Source organism: Podarcis muralis, chromosome 17, assembly GCF_964188315.1.
Source record: "Podarcis muralis chromosome 17, rPodMur119.hap1.1, whole genome shotgun sequence".
Taxonomy (NCBI): Eukaryota; Metazoa; Chordata; class Lepidosauria; order Squamata; family Lacertidae; genus Podarcis; species Podarcis muralis.
This window is the reverse complement of record NC_135671.1, coordinates 9,731,404-9,743,844: the sequence shown is the minus strand read 5'-3', so window position 1 is coordinate 9,743,844 and position 12,441 is coordinate 9,731,404. Positions and strand designations below refer to the sequence as shown.

General features: G+C 47.6%; 1 protein-coding gene across 3 annotated transcripts in view; it reads right to left on the bottom strand.

Annotated features, from left to right (window-relative positions):
* Window positions 1-3,966: 3,966 nt before the first annotated feature.
* EPHA1 (EPH receptor A1) overlaps window positions 3,967-12,441 on the bottom strand; it is an 84,371-nt gene continuing 75,896 nt past the window's right edge. For 2 of the 3 annotated variants that reach the window (XM_077921055.1, XM_077921057.1), the window contains 5 exons: window positions 11,936-12,145; window positions 9,569-9,718; window positions 7,934-8,127; window positions 6,486-6,641; window positions 3,967-4,899 (listed from right to left, as the gene is read on the bottom strand). In XM_077921055.1, the coding sequence (XP_077777181.1) occupies window positions 4,821-4,899; window positions 6,486-6,641; window positions 7,934-8,127; window positions 9,569-9,718; window positions 11,936-12,145 (789 nt within the window). In that variant the 3' untranslated portion in view covers window positions 3,967-4,820. The remainder of the gene's footprint in view (window positions 4,900-6,485; window positions 6,642-7,933; window positions 8,128-9,568; window positions 9,719-11,935; window positions 12,146-12,441) is intronic. The other variant, XM_077921056.1, reaches the window with a different exon arrangement.

Here is a 12,441-nt window from a genome sequence, read left to right as displayed (position 1 = left end):
GGATTTTCAGCCACTGCGATTGACGTCCACGTCCAACCCTCTGAAGCATTGCTGGGCTAGAAAAGCAGGTTAGCTTTGCTGAGTGGCACATGTGGCCAGGACTGCAATCCCAGGGCCGCTCCCTCTTCTGAGAGAAGGAAGTTAAACACCAAACGACTATTAGTAATAATGTCTGGACACCGGTTGAATGAATACAGACTGAATAGTCATGGGCTTAAAGATAAGGAAGGCGGAAAATGTCATTACCTTTTAAAAAAATCAATGCCTTGGTTGATAACTAAGTCCCAGGATAGCTCAGTTAGTAGAGTTCGAGACTCCTGGTCTTGAGTCATGAATTTGAACTCTACATTGGGCAAGATTCCTGCATTGCAGGGGGTTTGAACTAGATGGACTTTCATCAATAGAAATGTGAATTATGCTGGTTTTTGTAGATGTACTCGGAAAATGACTCTGAGTTGATACTTTTAAATCAAGGGACTTGAGTGACTGAGTATGCTATAGTTTGATATCACCCATTTACAGACTCTTTAAAAATTGGGGGGTTAAGTATCCTTGTTTGGATGAGGGCTATAACATGCATGACCCTACAAAGCGGAACTCCAGCAGTGCAGACTAGCTCACCAGTGGCTCTTGTTTTTGTTTTTTAAAAAGCCTGTTTCTGCTGCTGACCTAGGACTACATTTGCTTGCCTTCTCCATAGATGCTTTAAGAATCCTGTCATAGTACATGTTGTTAAACTGTGGACTCTAGTGTAGCACTGATTTTAGTCAGGGCAGTGTTTATTCCCCCCTGCCCCGGAATTTTTTCCCGCCACACGTGCAGAAAACACACAGCTTGCAGAATTTCGCTTTCTGTGAGTGCCCAGTTGATTTTAAATGAAAATTAGATTTCTAAATCTCCTGACGTTGATGCCAGAGTAATGTGCAGGCCCAGAAACTAAAAAAAAGCCAAACTCTGCACTCTGTAGGCATATTTTGCATGTTTGCAGGCATCTGTTGAATTCAAGATATACTGTATTTTTTGCTCTATAAGACTCACTTTTCCCCTCCTAAAAAGTAAGGGGAAATGTGTGTGCGTCTTATGGAGCAAATGCAGGCTGTGCAGCTATCCCAGAAGCCAGAACAGCAAGAGGGATTGCTGCTTTCACTGCTCATTGATCCCTCTTGCTGTTCTGGCTTCTGAGATTCAGAATATTTTTTTTCTTGTTTTCCTCCTCCTAAAACTAGGTGCGTCTTGTGGTCTGGTGCGTCTTATAGAGCGAAAAATACGGTACATCCAAGCACACACAGCCCTCCTTGTAAGGCAATTTATTCTGTCTTTGGTACTGGATCTGGGTACAAGAGTTTAAGAGTTAAAAGACTGTGCTCTAGCCCAAAGCCACGCACCACCTTCTGCATGGACTTGACATCTAACACAAATAGCAAAAGTCCAAAGTGGAGGAGCCTGGCAAATGTTTGCACAGTGTTTAGCTTGTTTGTTCAGGTGAAGTTCAGTTTCGTTCAGCAGCCCCTTGATCTCTTTGTTTCGTTGCTGCCTGCGTCTTGGGAGCTGGAGAGACCCTTCAGATAACTTGACTTTAATGCACTGAGCCTGTGTCCCGACTGAAGGCTGCTGTGGGAGACAGCTCTCTGCAGGGGTGAGATTACTCTCCCCACCCCACCCAGCTCTTTAAGACTCCTTGACTCACACCACCAGGCTCTTCCAACTTTGCTTTGAGATGGAGGTTTCTTCCGTGGTCCTCCCATTCTTTGGGCAGCTTATTATACCTCTGCTTAATCTGGAGTCCTTCAGCATAGATAACGCTGAAGGTTACAAGGAAAGAAACCATACAGCCAATAAAATATGGTAGCTTGGAGCAAATGAATGTTCCTATTGAAGGACAAGTTTCTTGTTTTGGAGGCTGGGAAGGGAATTGGTAGCAGAAGCCATCTGCTGAGTGGGAGGCCTACTGCTGCTAACACTTAACCAGCTGAACTTTGCTCTCCGACAGGCTCTTTTGAGAAGGAAAGATCTCTAGGCCTGATCCCTGTAGGCTTTTTCATACTTCTGCTTAGGGTCCTGTTAGTAGATGTAGTTTTGGAAGAGTTATGCAGATGGTGAACATGCATAACAATAGTTTTTGTACTGATGGATGGCACTTGTTTCAAGTTGACCCCGTTAGTCCAGCAGAAGCTTTTGATAAGAGTCCCTAAGCTGTAAGTGGTTGGTAGGTAGATGCACTGTTTCAATAAGACCTTTCTAGTTCAACTGCCCTGGGTATGTTAAATTGGGCTGATATGGTTTCTGCAATATTTCTTAATTGACATCAATATGTCAAAAATGTCCCAAACTTGCCTGGCCTAGTGTTCAAAGTTCACAGACTTGTGGAGGAGTTCAGTAGGTGGAAAACTCATTTTTCTGTAGGTCCAACAGTGTAGGGCATAATGTTTATGGACAAGGTGATGAGAAACCAGTTCTGTGGTACAAAATGGTACCCTTAGGCTGCTACTTAAGTCTTGCAGCTTGATTAAGGTAAAGGTAAAGGTACCCCTGCCCGTACGGGCCAGTCTTGACAGACTCTGGGGTTGTGCGCCCATCTCACTCAAGAGGCCGGGGGCCAGCGCTGTCCGGAGACACTTCCGGGTCACGTAGTGAATGCATTTCAGGATTCAAACAATGGACATTGGAGTGCCCGTAGGGCATGGACATTGCCACTCCTTGCCAGATCAGTGCCCAGTCAATAAGAGTGCTTACTGAAAAGCTACAGTACCATATTGGGATGGCTTGCATTTCTAAAGTGATAGAACTATAATCCTTTCTGTACTGCCCTTGCTAAAACTAATTCAGTGGGCATGCGATTCTGAGGAACGTGTCATTTTGGACCTGAACAGAAGGCTGGGAGAGGAGGAATGTGATGCAGTTTTCAACCACATTGTAGGAAGATGCTGCAGGTTATATTGGGTGGTTATATGTTCCTTTCAGTAAGTTCCTGTTTGGTAAACGATTGTCTACATTCAACCTGAAATCATTTGCTAGTAGATAGTATTACCCCTCCTCAACCCCTTTCTCTTGTTTTTCCTTGGATGCATAGAGCAGTGTTTCCCAACCTTGTGCCTCCAGCTGTTTTTGGACTACAATTCCCATCATCCCTTGCCACTGGTCTTGCTAGTCAGGGATGATGGGAGTTGTAGTTCAAAAACAGCTGGAGGCACAAGGTTGGGAAACACTGGCATAGAGAATAGGAGTTTGATCCTATAGGTATGGCAATTACACAGTCTGGTTATTGCTTTGTTAAATTCCCTTCTTATCTTACGTACTCTACAAGGCTACTGCTTCTACTATGCTTTAAATTTCTTCTTTGCAGCTGGAGCTGGTCATTGGCTTCTGAACTACATTAAATACTGTCCTGACTGATTCAGGGCTTCAGCCTTCAGGACACTGTGACTTACTTCTGAGTAAGTACAGAGTAGATGTCTATGTCAGGTTCTTTATGCTCTTGACATCTCTCTCACACCCTGCACATAACTGGTGCTTTGCATATAAATGGTAACAGTGCCTTTATTTTATATGTATTTTGACTCCTTTTTACCAGTTCTTCCTTGCCCTAGGGGCTGTTGTGTCATGTCTTGGCTGGATGGGGGGAAAGGTACAGGGCTCTGCACTTTGATTTGCATGACAAACAATGCTGTTAAATTTTCCTCTTCAACACAACCACTAAAAGGTAAAGGACCCCTGCACTCTTTTTCATCTGGTTATCCAAGGTACTCAGATGCTTTTCCTTAACCTTGAATATTTCTTTGAAAAGGAGCAAGGGTAGCTATCATTTTGTTTCGTTTTTAAAAAGCTGTAATCATATAAGGGTAACTTTATGTTAGTGGTAGTTCTCCCTCCTTTGAGAAGGCAGCAAGTCCTGCTCTTAAGTTTTGTGGAACCCAATAGACAGCTGACTTAATAAGGGGCTGATCCGTATAGAATAAAAGTCAAGGCACAGATTGGATACTTTTATTTACAAAACCATATATACAACACACAACCCCAGGTCTGGGTTTTCTTTCTCACCTCCCCATCCTGCTATTTTAAATATATATAGGCAACATTCTCAACTTGAGGATGCTAAGCTCTCTGGAGCATGTGGTGCCTAACTGTAAACAAGCCATTTTTGCTCTTAGGACTGGGCTCCAGGAGAGAAAATAAGACACATAAGCAACAAGGGGAGCAGTATAAATTTGATCTAACGCTGTGTGATAAAGGCAAGTCCAGGCCACTGAGCTAAGGTACAAGGTAGGCAGTCTTGGCCCCAGGAACTCTGCAAACAATGGCAAGTCCCGTCCCCCAATCCCTGAGTCTTCAAGCACAACTTTTGCATTTGAAGGGACCCCTTATTGCTAGATAATGGCTTTGCCGGCAGAATGGTTTCAGCTCTGCTTATAATTTTAAGTACACCTTGCTTCCTTAGTCACTATGAAATGCGACGGGCAGAGTGGCTGCTGCGGGAGTAGAAACACAAGAACGAAACGAGGTGGCAAGACAGAAAATGAGAGAGAAGCAAGGAGTTTGCATTTTAAGCGCTGGCCACTTCTCTGGCGTTAGTATCTGCAGGGAGCCTCGTGGAGTGTTGCTTTCTGCGTTGGGAAGCTCAAGTCCCAACCTGTGCACTATGGGGCACAAGGAATGTTGGTGGTGCGCATGCTGCAGACTCTGCCATCAACTCTCAGAGCCCCAGGCTGATGCTTGCTGCGCCACTGCAAGATCGGCTCAGTCCGTTCCCCTTCTCTTCTCCTTGTTCTGCTGGGCTCTGTGGCGTTGGGTCCAGTGACAGCTTGGTGATGCGAGACCCCCCATCACTCTTTGAAGCCTTGGATGCTGCACAGAATACGCTTCTGGTGGCCAGGAAGAGTCACACCCATTTGCTTCAAGTCCCTTGGAAAAAACAGGAGGGGAGAAAGATTAGCTGCCTTGTTTAGCAGGTGAGGGATGCAGGTGGCGCTGTGGGTTAAACCACAGAGCCTAGGACTTGCTGATCAGAAGGTTGGTGGTTCGAATCCCCATGACGGGGTGAGCTCCCATTGCTCGGTCCCTGCTCCTGCCAACCTAGCAGTTCGAAAGCACCTCAAAGTGCAAGTAGATAAATAGCGGGAAGGTAAACGGTGTTTCCGTGCGCTGCTCTGGTTCTCCAGAAGCGGCTTAGTCATGCTGGCCACATGACCTGGAAGCTGTAAGCCGGCTCCCTCGGCCAATAAAGCGAGATGAGCGTCGCAACCCCAGAGTCGGTCACGACTGGACCTAATGGTCAGGGGTCCCTTTACCTTTACCAGCCCACATACAAAATGAGATTGTGATGGAGATGGCTCTAGCTCAGGGCTGGGGAACCTTTGCCCCTCCCCCCCCCCGATGTTGTTGGACTCTCAACTCCCATTATCCGTCACCCTTGTTGATACTATCTGGGGCTGACAGCAGCTGGGAGTCTGACAACATCTGGAAGGCCAAAGGTTAACCAGGCCTCTTAACTCACATATTCTCTGCTCTCCAACAAAGCATCACTCTGACTCTTTCGGATTATGCTCTGACTTAAGCTGTTGGTTCTCTGCCTGCTTTTCAACCACAGCAACAGACTCTGTTCGGCAATCATGAGCTAGATACAAGGATCTGTTGCACTCTTGGTCTTTACAAGCAGTAGGAGGGTGTCACTCTCCGTCTTCTGGCCAGGATTTTGGCATTTTATTGGCCCTCCTCCTTGAATTATAGCTTAACACAGAGAAAGTTAGCACATGAAACCTTTTCCTGGTCGCTCGGCCTCTGTACCAGGAAAAGCTGCGGTATCTGCTCAATGTCTGCACGGAACCCAGATACAAGAGAGCATAGTGAGAAAAGAAGCTGTCAACCCTAAGAACAACTATAATGAGAAGTGCTTGTAGAGGGGTGCAAGCTTGGTTGTTAAGGCATCGGCGGGCAGGCAGAGAGATTATTTTGCTGATCCTGTGCATATGAATTTCTTTGTAAAGGTAAAAGGACCCCTGGATGCTTAAGTCCAGTCAAAGGCGACTATGGGGTTCTGGTGCTCATCTCACTTTCAGGCCGAGGGAGCCGGCATTTGTCCACAGACAGCTTTCTGGGTCATGTGGCCAGCATGACTTAACCACTTCTGCCACAACGGAACACTGTGACGGAAGCCAGAAAGCACAGAAACGCCATTTACTTTCCCGCCACAGCAGTACCTATTTATCTACTTGCACTGGTGTGCTTACAAACTGCTAGGTTGGCAGGAGCTGGGATAGAGCAACGGGAGCTCACCCCATTGCAGGGATTCGAATTACCGACCTCCTGATAAGGAAGCCCAAAGAGGCTCAGTGGTTTAGACCACAGCACCACCCGCGTCCCTGAATGTCTTTGTATGCTGTGGGGAGGTGCAATAGACATGGTGGCACCTAGCTGCATGTCCTCCCTTCCCTCTCCACTCTTCTGCCCTGGAAGAGTAGAATCCCAAATTCAGGGTGCCCAGTGCTTACTCGGCAGAAAGCTCCAGGACGGATTCCATGGTGTTCAGGCCGGCAGTGCGGAAGTTGATGATGTAGCGCTTCATGCGGATGGATTCCAACCACTCTGGGATAGACCGATAAGGAATCCCATCGGAGCCACTGCAGCTGGGGAGGCGGAGCGTCACCCTGGGGGGTGATAGGCATTTTCAGACCTGATGCGACACTTAAAATGAATGCAGTTCATGAGAAGACCAGCGCCCGCCCCCCCTTCTGATGGAGCTGGAGAGAAATGTCTACCCTTTACCCAGGGGGAGTTTATGGCATCCCATAGAGTAGCATGGAGAAGCTGCTGTGGCACTTGATGCAACCCAGGCTGGCACTGATGCCATGCACACATTGAAGGGCAGGGTACAATTCTGCAGAAGTGCTCCAAAAGCACAGAATGTGATGCTGTGTACAGAATTCAGCATGCAGGGAATAAAGGTAAAGGTAAAGGGACCCCTGACCATTAGGTCCAGTCGTGGCCGACTCTGGGGTTGCGGCACTCATCTCGCTTTATTGGCCGAGGGAACTGGCGTACAGCTCCCGGGTCATGTGGCCAGCATGACTAAGCCGCTTCTGGCAAACCAGAGCAGCGCACGGAAACGCCGTTTACCTTCCCGCCGGAGCAGTACCTATTTATCTACTTGCACTTTGACGTGCTTTCAAACTGCTAGGTGGGCAGGAGCAGGGACCGAGCAATGGGAGCTCACCCCGTCGCGGGGATTCGAACAGCTGACCTTCTGATCAACAAGTCCTAGGCTCTGTGGTTTAACCCACAGCGCCACCCGCGTCCCAGCAAATAAGTCAGACCAAAACAAAAGAGATTATCCAGCTATGCATAATTTGGCCTGGCAACATCTTTATCCAGTTTTAGGTGCCAGGCAAATCCTTTTCTCTTGAGCTTTGGGCCCTTAATTTGAAGGGTGGCATTGCCTCTTCTAGTGGGTGGGACCTCTTGTCCTGCCTTTGTGTTTTTAGGTTTTTAATGTTGGTTTTTAATTTGTTTTAATGAAAGCCACTTTGAATTGACTTGGTAAGAAAAGTGACTAACAAATAATAAATATAAATATAGTGGTACCTTGGTTCTCGAACTTAATCTGTTCCGGGAGTCCATTCCACTCCCGAAACTGTTCAGAAACCAAGGCACGGCTTCCGATTGGCTGCAGGAGCTTCCTGCACTCAAGTGGAAGGAAGCTGCGTCAAGATGTTCGGCTTCCGAAAAACGTTTGCAAACCAAAACACTTCCGGGTTTGCAGTGTTCGGGAGCCGATTTGTTCGACAACTAAGCCATTCAAGAACCAAGGTAACACTGTAAGACCGCATGTAGAATTCAGCTTTTTTTTGGATTCTTCCCCTTTGTGTGTGTGTGTGCCCGTGTGCGTGCACACAAATTTACACAGCTCTGTCCCCTAAGTATTGCCCTGCATATCACTTACCTGGGGTCAAAGTCGGCCACAGTTCGAAGCAAATGTGGACTGGACATGAAGTGCTCTAGCTGAGCGAAGATCTCTCGGAAGCGGGGTCTCCGGGTCCGGTCATATGACCAACACACCTTCATGATCTCGTAAAGGACGGATGGGCAGTCCACAGGTGGGGGGAGCCGATACCCATCCTCTATGCTCTTCATCACCTGTTCCAGGTAAAACACAAGATCACTGTGGACAGGGCAAACATTCCTTAGAACACAGCTACTAAGAAACTGGCGTCAAGGGCCACTTTCTCATGAGCGTAATGTTTAAATATTGGGAAGTCCTTTGGAATTGGAACTGCCACATTTAATCCATTTGATTAATTCATTAAAAACGTATGAGCTAAGGAGGTCACCACATTCTTCTGTTAAAAGTAATTCCGATACAAGTTGAACAGCAAAAGTTATGGATGAGTGGCATCTTAGAAAATGCATCCATTTCCGCATGTTTGAGAAGGAGAAATACTTCTTAAAGGAGAGATGCTACTACTGTATTAGATGCACGTCTTTTGAAAGCAGTGTGTGAGGTTCCCTTCTAAACTGCTGGGCCGTATCCAAAACTTGAGCTTTGCTGGTAACAAGAGTTTCCTCTTCCTCTCAGAGCTTCACACTTTTTCTCTGCTTTTCCAGGGACTATGTCCGAGTACACAATTTTCCTCTGGAGCTCTTTAAAGCTCAGTTGGAGCAAACAGCAATCCACAGAAAGCCCGAATTGACGTTTGCTCCAATTGAGCGCTAAAGAGCAGGTTTTTGAGGGGAAAGCTTGGGGCAAAACAAAACCGCACTCAGACACTGAGCTTTTAAGCACAGACCTGTGCCTGGAAAGAGCAGCAGGAAGGTAGATAAGCCCCCTGTCCTCTCCAGCCCCTAGTAAAGGTAAAGGGACCCCTGACCATTAGGTCCAGTCATGGCCAACTCTGGGGTTGAGGCACTCATCTCGCTTTATTGGCTGAGGGAGCCGGCGTACAGCTTCCGGATCATGTGGCCAGCATGACTAAGCTGCTTCTGGCGAACCAGAGCAGCGCACGGAAAAGCTGTTTACCTTCCCGCCACAGTGGTACCTATTTATCTACTTGAACTTTGACGTGCTTTCGAACTGCTAGGTTGGCAGGAGCAGGGACCGAGCAATGGGAACTCACCCCGTTGCAGGGATTCTACCGACCTTCTGATCAACAAGTCCTAGGCTCTGTGGTTTAACCCACAGCGCCACCCGCGTCCCCTCCAGCCCCTGCATGCCCCCAAAATCAGCTTCAAGGGGTTGGGAGATCCTCCAAAGTGGATTTGGGAGTGTGTGGAGAAGAGGAAATGGAAGCCCTACTGCACCCGCAGATTTATGCTGGCAGAGCACTGGACGCAACCCATTGTCTTTTCTCCTATGCAGATTTAATCAAATTGGTTAATGTACTGAAACTCATGACTAATGGATCTCAGTTGGGCTGCCCAACTATGGCTGCTCCCTTCAGGAAAGTAGAAAACGGAATTTTGGGCCATGGGGAAATCTGGAAACGTGTTCTTTATTACGATCTCTTCTAGTTCAGCTCCAGCTCCGCTAATCCAGGAGGTGGTTTCCTTGCTCAATAAGCGTTTCCCTTGACCCTCTTACCTCCTGATTGGTCATATCCCCATATGGCTTGTCGCCATAGGACAGCACCTCCCACATGACAATGCCAAAACTCCAGATATCACTGGCTGAGGTGAAGATTCGATGGGCAATAGCTTCAGGCGCTGTCCATCGGATAGGGATCTTGCCACCCTGTTGAAAAAGAGATTGCAACTGTGAAATGGAAACTACGGTTTGGCTATTCAACTGCAATCTAGGAGCCCACAAAGCCACTCTCTGCCTCTTTCCCTGGGGAAGAAAAAATATGTGAAACACACGTAAGTAAGCAAGCAAGCAAAACATGGCGTTGTTGCCAGGAGCTCAAGCTGGTGTTTCTTGGATCATAAAGTTTCCATTTTGTTTGAATGTAGAAGGAAGTAATTTATCAAGATGCAGAGGGCAAAATCCAGGTTGCTTGACAAAATTCTCTAATGACATAGAGAAGAGAGTAGCCCCCAACCCAGCTAGACTTGGACCTCCTGAGAAGGTGAATGCCTAAGCTCCCTTGAGATCCAATATTATCAATTGCCTGCTTAATTAAAGAGTAGGATATTGGTAGTACTGGAAAACATTAAACCTCTTTTAGATCAAACCTGGAAATCACTCTTCCAACATCATCCTTTCATATCCATCAAGCCCCTCCCTTCTGAAGTCTATAATGGTCCTGGCCCTATTTGAGTCTCCACATCCCAGTTCTTTAAAGTATGCTAGATTTCTGGCAGACAGCCCACCCAGTCCTCTTGGATGCTCATCTTCATACGCTTGGACCCTGGTGCCCATTCTCTGACAAAACTGAAAAGGATTGGTGAAGTTCTCCTCTCTGACTGCATTTCAGACTTTAATCATCTTCCTTTTGCCTCTTTTGAAGCCAAAGTCATGTTGTACAGCCCCTTCTTCCTCTTTCCCTCTCAGTTCCTGGAAAGTTTTCCACTGTTCAATTACCATTTTTTTGTACTTTTTAAAAATAAAACTTTATTTCTGAGAATGCTCTGACTTGCTCTGTGTTACTCCCTTAAGTATTTTCTTCAGGCATTTCACTATACCCAGTCTAAATCAGAAAGTTACCGTCTTTTTTGCTCTATAAGACTCACTTTTTCCCTCCTAAAAAGTAAGGGAAAATATGTGTGCGTCTTATGGAGCGAATGCAGGCTGCGCAGCTATCCCAGAAGCCAGAACAGCAAGAGGGATTGCTGCTTTCACTGCACAGCGATCCCTCTTGCTGTTCTGGCTTCTGAGATTCAGAATATTTTTTTTCTTGTTTTCCTCCTCCAAAAACTAGGTGCGTCTTTTGGGCTGGTGCGTCTTCTAGAGCGAAAAATACGGTACCTGCCATTTGGCTCCTTGGAGTTCTGAGTAAGTCTGCTAGTTTTGGCCCAGCTCTACGAGACAAACAGCAGGCTGTCTTCTGCTGGCACAGAGCCAAGGTCACACTGGGGGGAAAGTTGCCTTAACACAACAACTGAGCTGAATGTCCCAGTTATTTGTGCGTCTTGATATATCAGCAGCTAAACATTGCAAATACTGATATATCACAATGTCTGAAATAAGGATGGAGCTATGTGGGAGAGGCATTGGCTGGCTTCACAGTTTTTCCAATATTGTGATTTTTGCGTAGCGCACACACGCATCAATATATTGCCAGGTCAAAAACTATGTAACCAATATCACGATATGGACTTCAAACCAGTTTGTGATGGCTTGGGAATCTGATTCAGAGGCTGAACCTGAGGAATCCCAGCCTGCACAGGAGTCCCCGCCCCCAGGGCCGGCTGAGCTGGGGCAGGGGCTTGAACCTGAAGGGCCCTCACCTGTGCCGGATCCTCAGAAGCAGACACCAGCTGAATCCGCTCTGGCTCCGGAGGTGATGGAGGACCCATTGCCTGCAGGTGCTCCTCTCCCAGCCCTGTCAGGGGAAGGTGAGGTTGCCTCTGGGTCCGGTAACCCTCCAGCCTCTCCTGAGCTGCAGAGGCTCAGGGCAGAGAGGCAGAGGGAACTAGGTTCTCTCAGAAGGAGTGCTCGCCTTAAGGCCAGGAGAGGCGAGTCACCTGTGGGCCAGGACCGCCCTATGCCTCAGAGGAGATAAAGGCCAGTCAGCCCAGTCCCAGGTTGCGGGAGCAACATCGTTGGTAACCTGTTCCTGCCAGCACCCTGTCCTGCTCTTCCAGAGTTCCTGACCACGCCCGACTCCTTGCCTTGGACCCTGCTTCGCCCTTGATGGACAGCCTCCATACCCTCGACCTAGGACCGGACTCAGACCACGCCGCACGGTAACACCCCCCCCCCCGGGACCAGCACACAGTTTTGGATAATATATTGATAGATCGCCCAGCCCTACTCTCTACTTTATTTATCTTGTTTCCATAATTTTACCTTCGTTTCGTAAGTTCCCTCCACGTCGTTTTCTAATATCCGAGAAAGACCAAAATCTGAAACCTTGCACTGAAGGTTATGAGACACCAGAATGTTGCGGGCCGCCAGGTCCCGGTGCACATAGTTGCGGTCTGACAGGTAGGTCATTCCTGAGGCAATGCCCTGCAGCATCGTCACAAGCTGCACCGCACTGAACTTGTCCATGTTCTCCTGAAACACAAACACAGGCACATAGAAAAGTCTTCTCACTGTGCTTAGCCACTTGTTTTACAGTGAAGAATGCAGTTTCGGAATTGCCGTGGCAATGAAACGTTATAGCTTAAAGGCAAAGGTAAAGGGATCCCTGACCATTAGGTCCAGTTGTGACCGACTCTGGGGTTGCGGCGCTCATCTCGCTTTATTGGCCGAGGGAGCCGGAGTACAGCTTCCAGGTCATGTGGCCAGCATGACTAAGCCGCTTCTGGCGAACCAGAGCAGTGCACGGAAACGCCATTTACCTTCCCGCC